Genomic DNA, 14748 nt, shown 5'->3' with positions numbered 1-14748 from the left:
ACTATATCATCTAATAAGATTAAATATCAAGTGCCGGGCCGGTGTAATCAATTTTCAGGGCATGTTTTGTTTATTCCATGGCTCAGCTAAACAGGTCAATAAGAGACTATTAACTACTTTTTTATTTTACTAATGTACCATTAAAACATCTACAAATGTATAAAACTGATCAGAGATCAGGTAAAACCGTAAAACCCTTAGACACTTGTTCAATGGTTCGCCGCTGGAGGGCGATCTCGTGAGTCCGCATGGTTCATGGGCTAACAGAGATCATCGCCCCCCAGCGGTGAACCATTGAAATTTCGAAACGTTTCGAAACAGTTATGGCGTTACGAAGCCTCGTTCAGAGCTCGTTTACGGAAATCAGGTGAGTTTGGCCATAGACAGTATAAGAAGAGTTTGGCAGATTGATACTTTTTTTTTTCTTACTTTTTTTTACAGTCTGTGGCTCCGAACCACTGATTCGAAACGACCATCACTAGCAGTAATTATTCGGTACAGCAGGTGGCAGTAAGTCTCAATGAAACTAACGACAAGCTCAGAGAAGAAGAATCATCGTTGTGGGGATTATGTTGTGTCTATGAGTGTGAGCTGCTTCCATCTTATCCCTAATTTTGTTAGTGTACCTTTTTAAAGAGAGTTTACTATATCTATTTATCGAGTACCCAAGTAAGAAACGATATCAGCAGCCAGACGAGGTGCTACAAGTATTGTTAAGTGAAGTGGATCATCGGACCTTCTCTATTTGTCCGGTTGAAGGTAACGTTACATACATCCGTTCATATATACATCAACATAGCACAACTAAAGATTTTATGGTGAGTTTTGCGCGTTGTCTACCTTAAATGCATACTCTGGATGTTAAATGAATAAAATCAATGTCGGCGAATTCATCCACTGTAATAAGGATATTGAGAGCATGTGCTGTCCACTGCCATTGTCTTTTAAATCAAGACTTATTTAAAGCGTGAATCTAACAATAACAACGTAAGGGAGCCAGCCTGTCATTAATGGGTTCATTTACCCTTGACCTGCTGACTGTTCATTTCCCTCTTTATTAACGTTACATGGCTAACGTTACTTTAAAAAAAAAATCATGCCAACGTAGAACCATTGAAGGTAAGTAACATAATCTGTAACATATGCTGTGTACCTTGAAAAAAATAAAATAATAATACTTATAATAAAGAACACTCATGATACGAAGAATCTAGTCATATCAGCTGCCAAATAAAAGTTATGTTTCTTTTAATCAAAGTTTTATTTTACGTTGAGCGAGTCGCTTCATGTGGGCCAACATGTTGATCACATGACCAGAATTCGGAGGCCCGATTCAAAGAACTTGTTATATGTTCTTGCAGGTTATTTAGGGTGCTTCTTGCTCTGCAGTGATGACGTCACTGGTAAGTGCCTCAGCATCTAGTTATAATCATGTCCAACACCAGTCAGATTTGGCAGAATACAAATTGTGTCATTTTAGAAGTGATGTATACATTTTTATCTATAATATCATCAAACTGTATAGTTCAGCAGTACACACTCTTAGAAGTATAATTGTCTCTCAGCCCTAAGAGATTGTTCTTGTTTGCAGGGGAGCAGCAGTTCCTCCACAACGGAGTATGTAGTACGAGTTCCTAAGTAAGATTTAAATTATTTAAATTATATTTTATATCATTTCAACTAGAGTGATCTTTGTAAAAAAAAAAAAGAAAAAGAAAAAAGGGTTTGATATCTGATCTCAGGTCTTCTTACTTTGCCCAACAGAAACACCAGTAAGAAATACAACTTAATGGCTTTCAATGCTGGTGATAAAGTCAGTTGTTCTACATGGACACAGGTAATCTAGCTTTGGCCACTACTTTATTCTATGCCATATTTTCTTTCCTGTCTTTTTCCATTTGTTTTCTCTTTTTTAAATTGTATATCTATCTATCCATCCATCCATCATGTTTAGGCTCGTATGGAGCGGGACATGAGCAATAGGCGTATATATGGTGAGGAGGAGACTCAGGATGGGGCGGCAGGCAGTGAGTTTGGAAAGAAACAGAGAGAGGAGTCACGGAGAAAGAAGTATGGCATCGTTACGAAGGAGTTCAAGGTGGAGGACCAGCCCTGGATCCTTAAAGTTAATGGCAAGGCAGGAAGAAGGTACACGTCTCTGCTTTTATTCTTTTCGTCTAGTTGCCACTTTCTTGAGTAATTCCTGAGTGTTTAGCTACACGTTCTTAGAATGATTATGCTTAATAAGCAAATAATTGCTGTTCTGTCACCTTATTCGATGTTAGGGTCCTATAATTTTCACAATGTGGAAAACATGGACGGAATCGTGGAATCCAGTAATAAATATAGAATTTAAATAGAATTTCGTGGAAGTTGGCAAAATTTGGATTAATAAATCAAAAGTAGGGCTGTACACTTAATAAAATTACAATTATGGACTAGTGTCTATGAATATTACACTGCAAAAAGACTGCAGTGTTTCCCATACATTGATTTATCTGTGGCGGCCCGCCACAATATCAACATTGACTGCCACAAATAGATTTCAATGCTTCTTATTCATTAACTGGACTGTGGCGCCTGAAAATATATTTAAACTTCTCATAATAACATAAAAGGCCTAGTCTTTTATGAGTACTGTGAATTTGGACATACTTTGTTTGTCACATACTGTTTTTTCGCCTACTATATAGCAGGGAAGTATGCGATTTCAGATGCAGCTTGTCTGTTTGCACTGTGCAAAGAGAAGTTCGCACTAGGCTGATGCAATCAGCACGTGATCAGCTCTGTGTTTCAGTTCACTGTGTGTGAATGAATGCAGTGAACTCTATCTCTGTTGAGTTTAGCATGCATTTGGGAACGTAGAGAGCACCAGTTATGCATTATTATTTTCACATTTGCATAGTTGACAATTACATAATTTCACTAGATTTGGAAAGAGATGCATTTGTAAACTTGTTTTCTGCCAAAATAAAAGCTCGACTGCAGTTTACATCAAAATAAAAGCTCACGGGTTTATCTCTTGCATGCATAGAAATTAGAACAAAACTAATTATGAAAGTTTCATTTATTTTTCAGTGAATTTGTTTTATGATGCTTAATTGCCTAGTTATCTCCAAAGCTCTCTCAGTTTTGTTGTAGATCATTAAACCGTTACACTGCAGTCTCTTTGAAATCAGTTTTGTGAAGTGCCTTCGTGTGCAAATGCTGCCTGCAGAGGTTAGGCAGAGGCAACAAGTCAGCTGCCTAAGTTTTCGGACGCAGCCACTATCTGAGGACATGAACACATAAACGTCATTTCCACTGCTGCTCAGAGAGTCACTCAATTGACCAGTATTTCACCATTTCATTTGATAAAACTGGCATCAGATACACACATAAACTCAAAGGTTTTCACTACAACCCAACAAAATATGTTTGGTTTAACTTGAAGAAATTGATGTAACTTTTGGCCCTCTAGCAGTTAAAAAAAAAACAAAACTGCATGCATTTTGCAGAAAAATATTGTTTTGTTTGTGCTTTGGCTCTACATGACTGCGGATGAATGGGTTCTTTCTCATTACTAAAAAAAGAGAGAGACATTATCCTACTACTCATAAAACATTCATTACCAGGCTTAAGAGATATAACCAGTTTAGATGGAAAGGATCTCAAGATGACTAGCTGAAGACATTACTGTAACTATAACCATTAATAGACACGGACAGTACTTCCTCGAAAATAAGTTTCAGCACAGCGCTACAACATCAACCATAATAAAATGACCCTTCACAATAGATAATGCTTTACAATGAACTCTGTTAGAGAGCAACATGGCAGTTTGTGTCTGTTGCTTTTACAATATTTCAAATCCCTCAGTTCTCGCCATCTCCGAAAAGCCAAGCCAGTAGCGATTCTCATTTTATCACGAGCTCTGTCGCGTTCTCTTTTTGCCAGCAGACTCTACTCTGCTCAGTGTTTTTTTCTTTTTAAACGTGTGATTCCAATATGTACGCCATTTCCCATGAAAACCATCCTGTCGCATCTAAAATATAAACACTTATAACAGGCTTACCATAGTGAATCAGGGTAAGACAAAAACATACATAGTACATAGTGTACCTTTAAGGAATACCACACCATTATTCATCCATACTTTGATAAACCTTTGTTGTGTAGCATTTTGTTTGAAAGGAATTGTTCAAGTTTCACTTGATTACATTTTAAAAGATTCATTAATTTGTTAAAGTGTTATGCATTTATTTGATTACCACAATTTTTGATAACATATTTTTATGAAGTAGTAAAACATAGAATCCAGACAAATGAAAACAAACAACACAGAATATCAGAAAGAAATCATACACATTTTATATGCACTGTTATTGTTAAAATTTTAACAGATTGTTAAAGTTTTATGAATTTCATTGATTAGATATCCCTTTTGATTATTACAGTTTCATTAAACCACTAAAATGGAATGCAGAAAGATTTAAACAGAAAACATGAAATTTGGGAAGAAATGAAACAGAATCCATACGGCCAAGTGTGTTTATTCATAGCGTGAATTGTGTTTGTGTTGCATTGCCTTTGGACACCACCTCATGTTCCCCTCTACCACTCAGATTCAAGGGTCTGAAAAAAGGCGGAGTCACAGAGAACGCGTCCTACTACATCTTCACGCAGTGTGCCGATGGTGCATTTGAGGCGTTTCCTGTACACGCCTGGTATAACTTCACACCGCAGGCCAAACACCGCACGCTCACAGCCGAGGAGGCAGAGGAAGAGTGGGGCAGGTGAGGGCAGGTTGGGTGATTGCATTCATGGGAATAACCCTGATAGCACTCTTAGAGAAGCAAGTTTGTGATAATTGTAAACGTGTCTAAAGCTCAAACCTCACATCTGCTTATTTTTGCATATAGGAGGAACAAAGTGGTGAACCACTTCAGTATCATGCTCCAGCGACGTTTCCGAGAACAGGAGCGAGGAGACGAGGATGAGGAGGAAGGAGAAAAAGGAGGGAAGAAAAAGAAGAAGAAGGGAGGCAGGGGTGGAGACCTGCGCATACATGACCTCGAGGATGACTTGGAAATGAGCAGCGATGAGAGCGACGGCAGCAATGGTGAAGGTGAGCAAAGGGTCTGAGAGGAAGAGGAGTGTCACATGTAGGACTTTCTGAACTAAATGTCTTCTTTCAATGCAGATGATGAAGCCAAGTCGAAAGGTAAAAAGGACAAAGGCCCCAAAGGCAAGGGAAAGAAGAAGAAGAAAAAGGGCAGCGACTTTGAAGGATTCGAGGATAGTGATGATGGCGACTTTGAGGGCTTGGAGGTGGACTACATGTCTGATGAGAGCAGGTGACTCCAATGACGCACAGTTACTGTTGCCACATGCAAACAGCCCTCTTTTCATGGTCGCTGCAGTCTAATCATTCTCATCTTCCTTTCTCTGCTCTAGTTCTGAAGAAGAGGAGCAAGAGAAGACCAAGCCCAATAAGGGAGAGGACGTCCCTAAAGGTTGGTGACTAAAGGGGTTTTCCCCCTTTGTTTGCAGGAATGTACTTTCATCTAATGCAGATATTTGATTTGAGGCAACTCTGTGATGCTCTAATGGCTTGCTTTCAGGAATTGATGAAATGTCTGAAAGTGAGGAAGAAAGTGAGGAAGAAAACAAGAATGAGGAAGATGCCAAGGAGGAAGAAGAGGAGGAAGATGGAAAGAAGACACCAGTGCAGGTGGAAAAAAAGAAAAAGAAAGGTAAAAAAAATCACTCAAATTGACAATTTATTCATTGTATTTCACAGTGATGATTATTACATTTATTGAAGTCTAGTTGTGCCACTTAAAAATGAAAATAAAATGGACATTTATCAACCATTAAAAAATTATATTAAGTATTTTTTTAAATGACAGACGCATTTAAAATGTTTAATTTAATGTTTAAAAATGTGTAACAGTAAAATAATAAACCACCTTAAAGCTGACAAAAAATAGACATTCATAACTGTTTAAGTAATGTTTAAAATTTTAGATAAATGCAATAGTAATGCATGAAATAATTTCAAATGCAACTTATAAAATGCATTTAAAAAAGCATTACCAAATAGCTTTTCTTAGTGATTTATTTCTGTTGAATGAATATTTTGATCATATTGATTTTGAAGTGTTACTCTTAAAGGGCTAGTTCACCCAAAAATTAAAATTCGGTCATAGTTTACTCACCCTCAAGTTGTTCCAAACCTGTATGAGTTTCTTTGTTCTGCTGAACACAAAGGAAGATATTTGGAAGAATGTTTGTGTTGTAAAGTTTTCTTTGATCGAAGCAGAGACCAGTGAGACAGTTGGGATCGCGTTCAACGGAAGTTATTCTTTATTGAGAACTCCGCCGTACGCGGCTGTAGAAACTTCCAACATGATCTAATCTAACATAACTTTACATGGTATCTTATAGGCATTTTAGGAGGAGGGACTTTTGGGGTGGAGACAAATTCAAACAAAGCATGTAAATGAGTATACAGGTTAAGGTAACACCCTAGACTGAGGGTCTAGCCAATCCTAATTCAATCAGCATAAGGCTCCAAGGGCCATTTGGGTCTGAAAGCCATTTGCAGAACAAAAGGTGAGATTCTCAGTGAATCATTCGTATGCTAATCCCATCAGTTCTGAGTGATACTGGGACTCAAAGAGCCATTAAAGAGAAAACAGGAAAGGCAACTTTGCTGAGCAGAATCATTAAACACTAAATACAATATTCTTTACCGTGATGTTATGTAAGGAAGCATATTTGAAATAGATTCTTAAATTTGAATCCTTCAGTTTGTAACCAAACAGATCTCGGGTCCCATTGACTTCCATAGTAGGAAAAAATATATACTATGGTAGTCAATGGGGCCCGAGATCTGTTTGGTTACAAACATTCTTCCAAATATCTTCCTTTGTGTTCAGCAGAACAAAGAAACTCATACAGGTTTGGAACAACTTGAGGGTGAGAAAACGATAGAATTTTAATTTTTGAGTGAACTATCCCTTTAAGGCCCATTTACATGAAGGACAATAACGATAACAATAAAGACATAGTTTAAATTTTTTTTCGAAATGTAAAAGAATGGCAGAGTACACACCACAACTTTAATAATGATGACATAGAAGTGATATTGTTCCAGAATGTTTTTTTTTTTCTATCTGATGAATGATAAAAACATAATTGACAACAAATCAGAATCCATCCTGCTTTAAAAAGAGGCATTTAAACAGCAGACGATAAACTGCAGTGTGCACTTAGAACAAACAAGGTTACCGTTTGCTTGTGTGGATGTTAAAATAGTTATCGTTATTGGTACCTTTATAGGTATTGTTCTTGGTATTAGTATTACTATTAGTATTGTTGTCTTTTCATTTTGTCTTTTCATTTTGTAAAAATCATTGTGTATGTTGTTTTAGACAGCAGTGGCGAGTCGGACAGCTCCGAGGACAGTGATATTGAAGGAGAGGCAGCTTCAGCACTGTTCATGGTGGTAATGGCTTATATTTGCGTGTATGTGCGTGTGTTTGGGAAAGATAATCGAATGAGAGGGAGAGAGTGAGAGATTTTTCTGATGGGTTTTCATGTGGATCTGTGGTACAGTGCTCTCTTGTTGTCTCCCCTCTCACAGAAGAAGCGCACACCTCCTAAGCGAGGGGGTGGGCGAGGATCAGCAGGTAGTTCAAGAACAGGAAGTCGACCTGGCACACCTTCTATCGACAACGCTGCCACTTCAAACACTCTGCGTGCCGCTGCCAGCAAACTGGAACAAGGTACACTCAAAGAAACTCAATTTCAATTAAATTAATTGCATGATATGATGATAAGTTAATTGATTTATTCACATATATATAAAAAAGTTGAGAAAAGTAAAAAGAATTCAGTTACTTTATACTATTATATTACAAATTTTTTATTGTGTTTTTGTATTTATTTATTTGGTTTAATGCTGTTATTATTGTTGTTATTACTTTTTAATCACACTTTGCAGTTAAAGGGATACTCAACCCAAAAATGAAAAATTTTCCTTGTACACACTAATACGTTTTCGTTTGAATGCGCATATCTTTCTCTTAGTTTTAGCCTCTGTCACAGATATACATGACTTTCTTTCTTCAGATAAACACAAACAAAGATTTTTGTCCTTACAACGCAAGTGCACGGAACCTCCAAAGTGAATGCAACGAATAAAATACTAATATTTTTTTTTTAAACTGAAGCATCGCTTCCAGCCGATTGTCATGCGATTTCACGCTTGACATAAATGTCAGCATGTTGTGAAACATGACATAAGCGTGTTGTGAATCTCACACGAGAAGTGCCGCGGAAGCACAGGACCGTCAGTCTTGAGCAGGTTTCACAATGAGTTTGCACATTTATTTTTCTAAAAACCTATAGTTTCTGTCTATCTGAAGAGAGAAAGTCATATACATCTGGGACTGCATGAGGGAGAGTAAATGATGAGAGAATTTATTTTTCGGTGGAGTATTCTCTTAATGCATTAATACACAATTACGTTAAATTATCTGCCTAGTATATTATTTCATCTGGTCTGTGTCTCTGCACTGCTAAGGTTTAGGCAAAGTTTTTAATTTTTACGCTCCTCTGTCTCAGGTAAGCGGCAGACGACAGTACCGAGCTCAGAGACTCCGGCTGCGAAGAGATTAAAGATGGAGCCCAGCCCTCAGAGCTCTTCAGGGAAGAGCACACCCCAACCAGTATCAGGGAAATCCACCCCCAGCTCCAGGTACTTTTTTTTTCTCAAAAGGGGCTTTCGCACCAGAGGAACCTTTTCATAGTTCCTAGAAATAATGGTGGAAGTTCACGGATTTTGGCATGTTTGCAACGCAGGAACTAGGAACGATTTTAGTTTAAGGAATTCCTTTTGGAGGAACTAATTTAGCTCCTACTTTAGAGTCGGGTCTAAACCAGCACTATAGGAACGACCAGTGACATTAGTGTACGCTGAGTGGCCAAACGCACGCGAATCACCAGCACTCGCCATTTTAAAAAAAAGTTGTTTAAACGCACAGATTATAGCCTATATATTTACTCCACACACTAACTCTACGAACATTGAAAACCGTGATAGATGGGCCTCTTAACCTTAATGCTAAGGAAAAAATCCAATGCAACTTTGAGGGGACCAAGCCAAACATGATTATGTATTTCTGCTCAGCCAGCAACACTGGACAGCAACCACACGGCATACGCTAATACCTTTTCATATACTGTCTACTTGCTATGTATAATATGTAATAATAACGTATTAGACAGGACTCTTAGACAGATCGTAAACTAATGAACACGGAGAATGCGAGCACTGTGCTCAGGCACCAGCGCCGTCAAAATAAAGGTCCGTCGCGCCATCAAAATAAAAGTCACAACAACACGGTGCAAATGCAACCAGGAAAATGTTCCTAAGGAAACCATTAGTTCTTGGGGAACTAACCTGGTGGCTAGTTCCTAGAACTTTCCGGTGCTAAAGCCCCTTATGTCAGCATGAAACATAAGTTGATTTATAGTCTTTTCTTACCTATTGTTATGTATATCCAAGTTAAACGGCTTCTCGAACAAGAAAAAAATGTAGGCTGGGGCATGATTTTGTCCATTGGAAATTGATTGGATCGCTGAATGGTTGTGGTTTGCTACTGCTGTGTGACGTCATGCAAGTGACGGGTTGTTTCACCATTGCACCAGTAAATGGATCATCAGAGAAGAGATCTCGCTGGAAGAGGGAGGGGAACTTATTTTGATGAAAGATTCGGAGGGCACATTTATTTTATTTCATGGTGAATTTAAACCTTCCCTAGAGACTCTCCAGATTCAGACAATCTTCAGCTCACTTTTTTCCCCAGCTATGGGTCCCATCTTTTCTCCATTTTCCTGCTGTGCAGTCCATTTCCTCTATTCAATGAAACTTGGACCCAGTTACATTTACATTAAACCACGCAGTGCTGTAGTAACAGTAACAGTATGCCACTGTGTGTGTATTACACCCATAATTCAGAGTTTATGCTAAATCTCAACACATCACACATCTCCAACAAATTGCATACCTATTTTTCCCTCCGAATTGCAGACAAGTTCTGCCATAGTCACAAACCATATGTCTTACTTATTTCATCATGCATAAATAAAATCCATTCTTCCATCTCCCCTTTAGTGATGTGCAGCTGACAGAGGATGCCGTGCGCAGATATCTCATCAGGAAGCCCATGACCACTAAAGACCTGCTGAAGAAGTTCCAGACTAAGCGCACAGGCCTCAGCAGCGAGCAGACAGTCAACGTGCTTGCCCAGATCTTGAAGAGGCTTAACCCAGAGAGGAAGAACATCAATGAGAAGATGCACTTCTACCTCACTGAGTGAACCCAACCGAGGAGAGAGTGAAACACTGAGCGCCCACCACCAGCAGACTCTCCTTTTAGAATACAGCTTATTTAGTTCAAGACCTATTTGGTCCGAAACTTCCTGATTTTCTTGCTTTCATTTTGCTTTTAATCATCCAGCATTTATTAACAGTAGTTCTTAAATACTGTTAATTGAGTTACTGATGAGAGCGCTGGAGGTCTAAAGAGTAAAACGACAAAGAAAATGGTGAGAAGGAAGATAGGAGTATGTTTTTGTATATTATAACGGATATTGGAAAGATGTGTTTGTAAATTTCACATGCCTCTTAATGACAAGTTTAGTATCAGAGAGACACTGGGTAACACCCTTCTTTCAAGATTCTTTTCAAGAAAACTGATGAATTTTGAGAGGGACTTTATCCAGAGAATGCAGCTGCATTTGTGGCTTTTATTGCACATTCATTTCTTATTTCATTTGTCTGCTTTTTTTTAAACTGCACTGTTTAAAAGCTGTAAATGTTACAACTTTTGCAGGAGTTTTTTTCTCCTTGGTAGTACATTAAATTTGTTTAGAATGAATACCAGTTTGTGCTCATTTGTTATAAATGCAATATTCTTTGCAATAGTAATTTTTTATTTGAAGAAAGCCACAATAGTGGGTAGCAGAAAATATTTATTCATAGACATTATAAATAGAAGCAGTTCCAATGATTTTCCTTTTCTCATTTTACATTTATAAATTTCATAAATCATATCCCTCCCCTTCTTAATACTCCAGAGGTATTTAAACCACATTTCAGTTAGCTGAATGTTACCAAGTAATGCTACCAGTTGTTTCCACGTTTTATTTGTGGTTATTCCTGGAAAAATGCATCTGATTGATGTATTTTTAGAGCCATATGAGAGTATCTGAAAGGTGAACAATGTGTCGACTTCTAGACCAGTGAGCCACAGTGTTTCCAAGACAGGTGCTATGGTCAGTCCGGTCTTAATTCCTTTACACAGGCAGGTTTCGACAGATCACAGAGATGCGGCGATGACGTGGAATCTTGTGTCCTGAGAAAAAGGAATCTTGATCTTTCAGGATTTCATGGGTGAATTTAAAACGAGCATCATCCCTGTTGATATAAACAAAAAGTGTTTTACAATTTTTTAAATAATGTTCACATTTTGTGGTAAGCAAAATGCAATTTAGATGTTCTGTGCCTGCAAATTATGTAAATAACAAGAAAAAATGAAATATGTTGGGTAACTACCTTAATATATAAAGTGAGCGCCGGCTCAGAAGCAAGTCCACCCAATCTGTGGAATTATTTTCTGGGACCAGACGCATAATACTATCGGATAACAGGCTCAGCCCTGCAATAGTGCTTCCGCAGAACTGACAAGAGAAAGCAACATTCAAGGAGAACAGAAATAATGTACAAATAACTTAACTGTGGAGAACGATACTGTACAAATAACTCAGAGGCAGACCTTCACACTGTCAATGTGGGGTTTGATATAGCCCTCTTTGTCCAGGTCCAGAACATGAATCGGCCCAAGCAGTGGACTGCCTTCAGGAAATGCAACTACTCTCACCCGCCTCAAGATGCTTTCACACTTAACTCCCCACTGCAGCCGTTCTGTTTCTCTGTAGCCGTGGATAGCCTGAGTGGGAAAGAGATTAAGGTGATGCACAGCCTGATGCGTGTTCAAATCTTGGAGGGCCACGTTCCTGACTTTCTTTCAGGCATGCTTGATTCATAATTGTCTCTGATGAGTGAGAGCATAGTAAGAGCATTTGACCAAGGAATTGGAAGATGGGGTGTAAGTAGTTAATAGCCAAACAGCAGAAATGTTACAAACAACATACTAGAAATATGTTTACAACATTATTTGGTATTAGCAACATGAGTTGCATTTAATAAATAGGTATATTTTTTATTATGTGTAAAAACATTTTCATTCCAGACATGTCAATTAATTTGTGTTGTTTAATGTATATGCAAATTGTTTAAGATTTTAATTCTTTTTTTCAACAAATTTAACTAGTCCACGTGAAATACGTAATACACGAAAAACGAAATAAAGTCCCGCCTTTGTTTTTCTATGGCAGTATTTTTATATTTATTTTTTGGTGGGGGTGGGTGAATTGAGTTGCACTACCAAATGACAGAAACGATTGTTTCCAAGTAGGTTTCCCAAACACTTCCCTCTGTTCCGTTCTTCAGAAGTAGCCCCGCCCCAAACTCACGGCATTGGAAGAGAGCCGACTGATTGGTCTTTCTTATTGGCCAACGCGCGGTTCGCGCTCAAATTCTATATTGGCAGCTTTCAGAGCTTTTGCTACACATAATTATTTCAACGTTTTCAAGAAGCAGGTTGTGGGTTCACTTGAAAAGTACAGGTAGGTCGTAACTAAACTCAAGAAGCATTACCCATGCATGGCCTACTACCAGTAGTTACTACTAACATTAAGTAGCAATCATAAACAACTGTTACAATACGAGTACGTTTTGTTATGAAATGACGTTGGATGTCAGTATACCGTTACACAGTATAGCTAGAAACACGTATACGTGTTACTTACATCGTCCCAGTGGTCAAATTCATATCGCTTTTTTCTAAGGCCTGGTTCTACTTCTTTAAAAATTGCATTCTCCTCTTCTTCGCTGATGAAGTTTTGCCTAACTTCAACCTGTCCACGCACTGCGGACAGAATTTCCTGAGACGATCCACACAACCATTTACACTCCTCTTTGCACTCGGGCCCTTTTCGTAGTGCCGAGTTATCCGTTGAAAACCTATACAATAGGGGGCATTGGAGAGATTTCCTCTGTACTTGTTTCCATACTCTAATTAGCAGTGTCATACTGTCGAGGACGCCTTAAAACAGACAATATCCACAATTTCAGCGTACCGGTGTCTCTACTGTCAATGACAAGGCGCCATTTTTAATTCGCTAAGAATTCTGGGACTTGAAGTATTTCACTCAATCCTCTTCATTCGAGCAGTAGTCTAGCATTATATTGTGCTCGACGAAAAAAAAATCCGATTTTATGGTAAATTGTAAACGTAAGCAGCAATTGTAATCCAGTAAAAATGCTAATTTTAATGAGAAGTTAAGTTACACAACTAAATAAAAATAATTTTAGTTTTACAAATATTATTTCGTTAGTTTTAGAACCGTGTTATTTATTTTGCAAATGGAGCTACATACCTAAACGAGTTTCATTTGCGCAATGCAGTTTTCATCGAGTCAAGATAACATGATACTAATCTAATTTCTAATTGCAATGCCGCTTTTGAACACTAGGGGGCACCATATGACTGTTGCTAGCTGTGATAAATACAGGGGGAAAACCTGTAATTTTTAAATTGATGCCAAGGTATCAAACATATAAGTACGGAGCAAAATATAACAAGTACATAATAAAATAGCAATGAAAGCAAAACATCAATTATAAATACACAATACTTAGAACGTCAACAAGAGGTGACATCACCCAACATCGCTTATAGCACCTTTAAACATTTTCAAGTATAGCCTATAGCCAGGTAAAATCTATGTAATAATTTGAATGAGATTTCTTGGTAACACTTTAGTTTACAGTGTCCTTGTTACATGTTACATGTACTTACCATAGTAATAACAGTAACTTATGCATACTTGCATGCAACTAACCCTAAACCAAATCCTAATCCTACCCTAACCTATAGTAAGTTCATGTAGTTAATTATTATTACTCACTACTTAAATGTATAATTACATTGTAACAATGACACCTTAAAATAAAGTGTAAGCGATTTCTTTAACCTTGTTAGTTATTATGTATTTCAAAGGTACAGTCCATACTTTTTTCCAATTAATATAGTCAACAAAGTTCTCCCAATATGACACGGCATGTGGAATTGTTACAAGCTCCTTTTTGGAAAAGAGACCTAATTTTAACCCACCTTAAAATCTTTAAGTTAATCAGATCCAGTTTCTTGTACTGGCCTCCCCCTGCTGGCTATTCAATATTTCTGTGGAATATATTGTTGTCCAAAAGTGTCACAATACAATCCAAATAAATTTCTAAAGTGTTTTTCCCCCCCTTCAGATTATGTCACTGTTCTTTTAGACGTTTAGGTTTTTTGAGTCTCTCTCTCTCTCTCTCCCTCACACACACACACACACACACACCACATTGACTGGTTTCTCTCATCAATTAGCCCGCAAGACTGTAATGATGGTAATTATTTGTAATTGTAATGGTCAGGCAGTGCTGTTTGTGGCAGTGAGAGGGCATTAAACAGTCTGTAGGTAAGTGAGATTTACAGGCAGTAAGACGTTGAGTGCTGATACATGGCTCTGTGGAAATGTGCAGTAAATTCAAGCTGTATCCACTACAGCAAAGATTAGAAGATTGTAA

General features: G+C 37.9%; 2 protein-coding genes across 2 annotated transcripts; one reads left to right on the top strand and one right to left on the bottom strand.

Annotated features, from left to right (window-relative positions):
- The first annotated feature begins 540 nt into the window (after positions 1-540).
- Positions 541-10930, top strand: gtf2f1 (general transcription factor IIF, polypeptide 1). The gene is made up of 14 exons (XM_084125978.1): positions 541-759; positions 1362-1403; positions 1592-1638; positions 1765-1837; positions 1955-2148; positions 4605-4775; positions 4902-5107; positions 5183-5336; positions 5437-5495; positions 5604-5735; positions 7419-7489; positions 7631-7772; positions 8614-8746; positions 10166-10930. The coding sequence occupies exons 2-14, from the start codon at positions 1392-1394 to the stop codon at positions 10368-10370; spliced, it is 1599 nt and encodes a 532-aa protein (XP_083982104.1). The 5' UTR covers positions 541-759; positions 1362-1391; the 3' UTR covers positions 10371-10930.
- An 81-nt stretch (positions 10931-11011) lies between these two features.
- On the bottom strand, positions 11012-13302 carry alkbh7 (alkB homolog 7). The gene is made up of 4 exons (XM_084125989.1): positions 12924-13302; positions 11828-12001; positions 11608-11732; positions 11012-11469 (listed from the first exon to the last, which is right to left on the bottom strand). The coding sequence occupies exons 1-4, from the start codon at positions 13203-13205 to the stop codon at positions 11349-11351; spliced, it is 702 nt and encodes a 233-aa protein (XP_083982115.1). The 5' UTR covers positions 13206-13302; the 3' UTR covers positions 11012-11348.
- Between the last annotated feature and the right edge of the window lie 1446 nt (positions 13303-14748).

The sequence above is a fragment of the Abramis brama genome, assembly GCF_963993115.1.
Source record: "Abramis brama genome assembly, chromosome: 1".
Taxonomy (NCBI): Eukaryota; Metazoa; Chordata; class Actinopteri; order Cypriniformes; family Leuciscidae; genus Abramis; species Abramis brama.
This window is presented reverse-complemented; position numbering and strand designations above follow the sequence as displayed.

What these genes read in the sequence shown, in the direction of transcription:
- alkbh7 (XM_084125989.1), bottom strand. Translation starts at nt 13,205, where the DNA reads ATGACACTGCTAATTAGAGTATGGAAACAAGTACAGAGGAAATCTCTC. An exon ending in AATTTGACCACTGGGACGAT is followed by an intron (nt 12,002 to 12,923) that starts GTAAGTAACACG and finishes TTTCCCACTCAG; the next exon opens with GCTATCCACGGCTACAGAGA. An exon ending in CCCACATTGACAGTGTGAAG is followed by an intron (nt 11,733 to 11,827) that starts GTCTGCCTCTGA and finishes TTCTCTTGTCAG; the next exon opens with TTCTGCGGAAGCACTATTGC.
- gtf2f1 (XM_084125978.1), top strand. An exon ending in CGACGGCAGCAATGGTGAAG is followed by an intron (nt 5,108 to 5,182) that starts GTGAGCAAAGGG and finishes CTTTCAATGCAG; the next exon opens with ATGATGAAGCCAAGTCGAAA. An exon ending in GGAAAAAAAGAAAAAGAAAG is followed by an intron (nt 5,736 to 7,418) that starts GTAAAAAAAATC and finishes ATGTTGTTTTAG; the next exon opens with ACAGCAGTGGCGAGTCGGAC.